General features: G+C 38.3%; 1 protein-coding gene across 1 annotated transcript; it reads left to right on the top strand.

The window, feature by feature from the left end:
• Window positions 1–361: 361 nt before the first annotated feature.
• Window positions 362–7023, top strand: LOC120111020 (putative pentatricopeptide repeat-containing protein At2g01510). The gene is made up of 4 exons (XM_039127297.1): window positions 362–3118; window positions 3287–3371; window positions 5327–5422; window positions 5550–7023. Exon 1 carries the CDS (start codon window positions 487–489, stop codon window positions 2935–2937), a length of 2451 nt encoding a protein of 816 aa, XP_038983225.1. The 5' UTR covers window positions 362–486; the 3' UTR covers window positions 2938–3118; window positions 3287–3371; window positions 5327–5422; window positions 5550–7023.
• Window positions 7024–7626: the final 603 nt, after the last annotated feature.

The following is a 7626-nucleotide window of genomic DNA, read 5'->3' as shown; positions in this document are numbered from 1 at the left end:
ATGTACGGAAGAATAAGAACATCATACAAAGAAAAAGCACTAACCGTCTTTTCTCCCTCGTTAATCCCGTTTAAAAGAATTGAGAAGACAATACTTGTTACATGCGTTCTGGCGGAGACTCGTACTAGGTTCCATTACCATTTGAAAGTGTTTTTTTCGGAAAATCTTCAAAATGAAGCTTGTTTCAAAAAGCTATTTTTAGCTTTTTTTTTTTTTTTTTTTTTTTTTTTTTTTTTTTTTTTTTTTTTTTAGAAAAGCTAAAATAGCTTTTCAAAATTTTTACTAAATATTTTTATTTTATCTAAAAATATTTTTAGAGGATGAGAAAGCCCCAAATCCAAACGGTTAAGCCGGGAATACCAAAAAAACCCAAAGCAAACGGGCCGGGGTTTACGTCCTTGGCACCGGGGCGCTCTGTAACACCGTCCTCCTTCTATCCTCGTGGAACACCGCATCGAGGAGAAGCCTCGACGCCTTCCATGCCTAATGAAAGCACTCAAAACCAGAGGACTTCCCGCCATCACCTCCCTCCCTTTCAAAGCCTTCAAATACCACAAACTCCCACTGCAGAACCGTGTGGACGCCCAAATGATCAAAACCGGCTTCGATCTCCAGACTTACCACACAAACCACCTCCTAGAGTCTCTCCTCAGCAATGGTGAACTATCAAAGGCACGCCAACTTTTCGATGAAATGCCCATTAGGAACATCTTCACCTCCAACCGCATGATCTCTGGCTACGCCAAGTCCGGCGACCTCGGTGAGGCCCGTCGCCTGTTTGACCGCACTGAAGACCGCACTTGCGTCACGTGGACGATCATGGTCGATGCCTACGCCCAGTCTGGCCGCCCTCAGGAAGCCTTCTCCCTTTTCAGTGCGATGTGCAGCTCGGGCATCAAACCTGACCATGTGACTACAGCCACGCTTCTCAATGCCTGCGATCGCCCAGAGCTGTCTGGCTGGGTGGTCCAAGCTCATGCTTATGCTGTCAAGTTGGGTTTCGGAGCCACTCTTATGGTGTGCAACACCTTAGTGGACTCTTACTGCAAGTGTGGACTTCTTGAAATGGGCCGAAGGCATTTTGATGAGATGCCAGGGAGGGATTCGGTCACGTACAATGCGATGGTGATGGGCTACTCGAAGGAAGGGTTCTACTTTGAGGTGTTGGAGCTCTTGACTGAGATGCGAGCCTTGGGATTGAAGCCGTCACAGTTCACTTTCTCGGGTGTTCTAACTGCCGCAACTGGATTAGGTGATATTGGTCTTGGCCGGCAAATCCATGGTCTAGTGATCAGAACGAATTTTGGCTGGAATGTTTTTGTGAACAACTCACTGTTGGATTTCTACTCGAAATGTGATTGCTTGGAAGAAGCAAGAGTACTTTTTGATGAGATGCTGGAGAGAGACAATGTTTCTTATAATGTGATGATCTCAGGCTATGCATGGAATGGGCAAACCAAAGAGCTTCTGAATCTCTTTTGGGAGATGCAGTTGATAGGTTTTGATCAGAGTCAGTTCCCTTTTGCTAGTCTACTGAGTGCTGCCGGAGTGCTCCCTGATCTCAAAATGGGGAGACAGGTCCATGCTAAAGTCATTGTAACAGATGCAGCATCCAATGATCTTGTAGGCAATGCCCTCATTGATATGTACTCAAAATGTGGTAATTTGGAGACAGCAGAGATGATTTTTATGAATAAAACTGACAGGAACACCATCTCATGGACAGCAATGATCTCAGGTTACATTCAGAATGGGCTCTATGAAGAGGCTTTGGAGCTTTTCCGTGAGATGAGGAGGGGCGGTTTGAGCCCAGACCGTGCAACATTTTCTAGCATTCTGAGAGCTTCAGCAGGTCTTGCTTTGCTTGGGCTAGGAAGGCAGCTGCATTCGTATATAATTAGATCAGGGTACATGTTGAATGTGTTCTCAGGGTGTGCCCTTCTTGACGTGTATGCGAAATGCGGGTGCTTGGATGAGACTCTTCACGTATTTGAGGAAATGCCCTACCGGAACATAATCTCATGGAATGCTATGATCTCGGCATATGCCCAAAATGGGCAAGGGATGAAGGCTATCAAACTATTTGAAGACATGCTTCGATGGGGTGTGGAACCAGATTCAGTCACCTTCCTCAGTGTTCTTTCTGCTTGCAGTCACAGTGGCCTCATAGATGAGGGCTTGCGATTCTTTAATTCTATGACAGAGTATTACAAGCTAAAACCAAAGAAGGAACACTATGCTTGTGTAATAGATTTATTGGGTCGGGTCGGTTGTTTGGATGAGGTCGAGAGGTTAGTGGATCAGATCCCCTTTGAAGCTGATCAGATTATATGGAATTCAATTCTGAATTCATGTAGGATTCACAGTAATCAAGAGTTAGCGAGACGAGCAGCTGATAAGCTGTTTAGTATGGAGCTCAGGGATGCTGCTCCTTATGTTATAATGTCCAATGTCTATGCTAGAGCAGGCCAATGGGAAGATGCTGCAAAGGTGAAGAAGATGATGAGGGACCGAGGAATGAGGAAGGAGCCTGCTTATAGTTGGGTTGAAATCAAGCAAAAAGTGTACACATTTTCATCCAATGATTCAACCAACCCTCAGATAAGTGAGATAAGGGCAGTTTTGCATAAGTTGAGTGAGGAGATGGAGAAGCAAGGCTACAAGCCCGATACTGGGTGTGCACTTCATTTGGTAGATGAGGAACTGAAGTTAGAATCATTAAAATATCACAGTGAGAGGCTGGCACTTGCTTTTGCTTTGATAAATACCCCACAAGGGACACCGATACGGGTGATGAAAAACCTTCGAGCATGCACAGACTGCCATGCTGCAATCAAAGTGATATCCAAGATTGTAGGAAGGGAGATTATAGTGCGAGATTCAAGCAGGTTCCATCATTTTAAGGATGGGTTTTGTTCTTGTGGAGATTATTGGTGAGTTAACCAATCACAAGTACACACGTGGAGGAGAAAACAAGGACATGATTCAATTTTGAATTAGAAACATGGAGATGTAAAACTAACCAGGGAATTCAACTTGCTGATCTTGGCCTTGCACGATCATTCGCCAGTGATCACAATGGAAACCTAACAAATTGTGTGATCACTTTGTGGTATAGGTAAATACTTCTGTTCTTCGTTTGCCTTTGAAGACAATGCTGATTCCCATATCCATTACACTTTTGTTTCTGCTGGTTCAACAAAATACACCACTCTCCAGGTCTAACTGGTTAAGTTTCGTTGTGTTTTTGGTGACTGGCCACCACTATCGCTGCTTGGAACTACAGATTATGGTCCTGGTGCTGACATGTTGTCTGTCAGTTGGTATCTTTATGGAACTTCTCCATCGAAAACTTGCTGGGAAAGAATGAGGTATTCTGCTTCTCAGTGAATCTTTACATATTCTTTATAGTGGTCTTATTACTTCTTGTTCATATTATGTCTGTTTGGTCCTCACGTTCATTCATGACTTTGGGGTTATACGGACATCTGCAAGCAAATGCCATAACTATGCTTTGTGTGCTTTTGTATGACTATGGGAGGCTTTGAAGATTCCTAGGGCTTGTGGTTTTGGTATGACTTTGTATTACTTTTTTTTTTTTTTTGTACAACGGCAGCTCACACGTGCCTGGCGTGGGTACAACCGACAAAATCAGAAAAAAGAAGATGTTACTTATTTTCACTGTGAATCTTTTCAAGGTAGACGGCATTCTTAATAAAATTAATCCTGTCAAATCTAGAGGAAGTCTTCTGATGTTGCAAACGGCTTTCAGAAATTTTTGTTGACAGAGGTGAACAATAAAGGAAAAAATTGTCTACCATGCTATTATCAATAGATAAAGATATTATAATGAGTAACTGAAAATACTATTTAAGAGAACATGTGGAATAAAAGAAAGACAAGGGAAGATAATGGTGGAGGATCACTGGAAGGAGTTTTTAATATGATCAATTACTGAGGGCTCGTTTGGTTCGCGGGAAGTATTTTCCCTCCTAGGAATATGATTCCTGGGAATCAGATTCCTAAGAAGAAGATACCTAGGAAAGTACTTTTGGCATGTTTGGTTAACCATGGGAAAGTGACAAATTTCCAAAGTGCTTATGTTTGGTTGACCATCCACTTTCCTAGGAAAGTTATGTATAATTCCTATTATGCCCTTAATAAAAATTAGGTCTTTAATGCCTCTTTAATGCTTCTTTAATGCTGAAGGGTCTTTTTGGGAAAAAATAAAAAAGGAGTGATTCCCACCTCATGGGAAAGTAACTTTCCCATGTTTCTCATGGGAAAGACTTTCCCATGAAATGTGGGAATCATATTCCCATGGGAATACAACTTTTCCATCTCTCTCCTTTGAAAACTCCAACCAAACAAGAGGCATTTCATTACTTTCCCGTTGACCACACTTTCCCCCCTCCTTTTCCTGCGAACCAAACGAGCCCTGAAGGAAATGAATCTCAGCACTCACCAGAAAAAAAAGTAAATGAATCTCAGTTTGGAAACATTATAGGCTTTCTGGGAACAATTTTCATTTAGATTTAGATAAGCTGACCAAGAAGAGCCAGAGAGAAGATTTCTGGGTTTTGGTTAAATAAATATTATAGTGCTGCTTCTTAGGAGTTGTAATAACCATACCCACAACACCCCCCTCCCCACCCAATAAAAAGGGAAAAAACAAAAAGGAAAGATAATTGATTCGGGGTATAGTTGGTCTAGGTTAAGCAGGCTTTTAGCTTGATTTTTGGTTATGGAAATACAGAAATGCTGAGTTTATAAGGAGGAACTTGATGAAATTCAAAATAGATCCAATTGTTCGCAGCCATTTATAATGCTGTTTAATTGCTTACAGCTGAGTTAATAGGTGAAACAGTTCAAGCAAACAAGCAACAAGCAATGTTTTACTGTCCAATGAAATGAAGAAGTATATTTAGTTTAAACTTTAGAATTCAAGCAAGCAATCACATACGGAAAAAAACTTTTCTTCATGTATGTACTGTCAGATATAGTGGATCTCATGATACTTTTCATGTGTTGCAGCTCAAGCAGTATGATGGATTGGGAATTTTGCTCTAGGGCACAGTCATGTCAGTTTGCTGTGTTATGGAATTATATGCTGTAATTAACTTTGAAGAGTTTGCTATCCTACTATTTTTTCATATGATTTTTTTTTTTTTTTAAAAAAAAAACTGCAAGGTTCACATCCCAAGTTGAGCTAGTACTAGTAGAGTATCAGATGATAACCCACTTGGATGTTTTGATATGGCATATTAAGGTCTGATATTTAAGGAACATTCAGTAATGAGATTCTTTTCTAAATCTGAAACTTTAGGTGGGAGACATGACGCGCATCACACGGTGTCGATACTAATGATGGGAATTTCTCTATGGAGGCTTTTGTGTAGAGTTCTCCATTCAACATGTGGAGGTCAATATCAATGACTGAAGTTTCTATTTGGTTATTATTAAAGCTCATTACTTAATGTACCACAGAAATTTGGCTATTGAATCATTCTCTCTATTATAACTTATTATATTGTTATATTATATTTCAGGAATAGCTGGAAAAAGAAAAAAAAAATTATGCCTCATGCATCGCTTGGAGCCAGCATTCGTGATGTAGGTATCATTGGCAGAGAGTTTTCTTACAAAAGGTTTTCTAGAGTTCTCAACTCACCATATGGATGGACATTGATATTAATGCCAATATTAATGGCAAGAATTTCTACTCGGTCACTATTAAAGTTCATTAAAGGGATTATAGAAATTCATCTGATTTTTTGTTATTTATTATATTATTTTTTTAAATAGAACCTTATCAGCTGTTATCGAGAGACTTTTATGGAACCTGATGATCTCGAAAGTTTGCATTTAGCACATGTTATCCATGAACTCTTAGTTTTATAAATCAGCATATTTGAGTATTCATTCCCTTGAACTTATACATATATAACATTCTATCATGATCTAAAGCTAGAGCTTGACTATAGTTATTCTCAAAAAGCCATGTTAGTAACTAACTGATGTTTTAGGTCATATACAGCCTCCCTTATAAACAAGTTATATCATCCAAGAATGTTAGCTAATAGCTTGTCTTTTAGTCAGCTTCGTGCATGATGGTATTGTTGATAATGCTCAATCCTTTAGGATTGGAAGGAAATTGTTGAGTTTCTCTGGTAGTTAAAAACCTGGCAGACTTTACTTGCAGAAATGGCCATGGGCTTGTATGACAATATTTTTTTGGGAAGGGAGAGTAGCCTTTGGATTAATGGAACCTGTTAGGATGGGTGTGCTGGGGATCCACGATTTTAAATGATCTTATGTAACTTCTCTCTTTCCTACCAGAAATATGTAGCGAGTATAAAATGAACGGTAGCACCATAGGTAGTGAGATAAAGTATGTTGTACATGCATTATTTTTCAAATCTAAGCCATTTATCCTACTCTAAATACTTTAGAATACATCAAATTTCAGCTGATTTGAGTACTGCTAGATTATAGATTGAATGAAGACATGGCATATACCGTTAAAATTATCCATTTTTCATCGACTAGATGCATGGTAAAAGATCTCAAAGCTGCATGTTTTTCTTATGCATCATAGATTATTTTTAATGGCATGCTTGTCATTTTGCAAGGTCTATTACTAATTTCTACTACAAACCATGTGGGACCAAATGGTAAGAAGCATTGTGACTTATTATAAGGTTAAATTATGTATTCATTTATATAAAAAATATTAGAAATATAATATTTTGTTATTTTATTGTTATAAATCATGATATTAATCATAGCTTATCCTAATATCTAACACTAACTTCTCTATTGTTTTTGTTTGTGAACCGTCTCCCATTGTCCGGGCTCCACTGTTTTCTTTTTTCCACTATCCTTGTGGTGTAGGCTGTGGAACCAACATACAAAGGACTCTAGAGTATGTGGATGAGGTGCTCCATGTAGAATTTAGGGTAGGCCTGATGCTTATTGGAGCATTTGATAGTGCATTAAGCATCTCTATGGTCGTTAATTTTTTTTTTTTTTTTGCTAAAAATATGGTCGTTACTTTCAAAGGCTTAAAATTTCATGAAAGACTGAAGATTAAATCAGAGATGTCAGAAATTTCATCCACAACTTTAAATGAGCCTTGTTGATTTAATGATATTCTAAAATGTTTGCCATCTTAGTTGTTTCATGTTTGTGTTCTATAAGTTCATTTTAAATTCTATATACCATTTTTTATTATTCTGAAAAAATAGTAAACTTGCAAGTGCAAATGCACATTTAACAAGTAAAAGAGTAAAAAGTAAGGTCAATTAACCTGATATTTAAATCTATTATGCCTCAGTAACACAATTAAATTGACATATTTAATGATTAATAATTTGAATGAATCAAATTTTGCGATGTATTTGATCAGATTATCCAAGGGAATAAGAACTTGATATGATTGAGAGTTAAAGAAATTATTTGCTATCACTTTGACATAAGGATTATTGAGGAGAAAAATTATATACTTAATTAATTAATTTATCAGGGTATTTCGTAAGACATCTCCTATATGTTACCAAAGTCTATAAGCACAATATCTTCAACAACTAGGTATCATCCATATGTTTCACTGAGTAATTTGAAATT

Source organism: Phoenix dactylifera, chromosome 6 (genome assembly GCF_009389715.1).
Source record: "Phoenix dactylifera cultivar Barhee BC4 chromosome 6, palm_55x_up_171113_PBpolish2nd_filt_p, whole genome shotgun sequence".
NCBI classification, from domain to species: Eukaryota; Viridiplantae; Streptophyta; class Magnoliopsida; order Arecales; family Arecaceae; genus Phoenix; species Phoenix dactylifera.
This window is presented reverse-complemented; position numbering and strand designations above follow the sequence as displayed.

What these genes read in the sequence shown, in the direction of transcription:
- LOC120111020 (XM_039127297.1), top strand. Translation starts at nt 487, where the DNA reads ATGAAAGCACTCAAAACCAGAGGACTTCCCGCCATCACCTCCCTCCCT.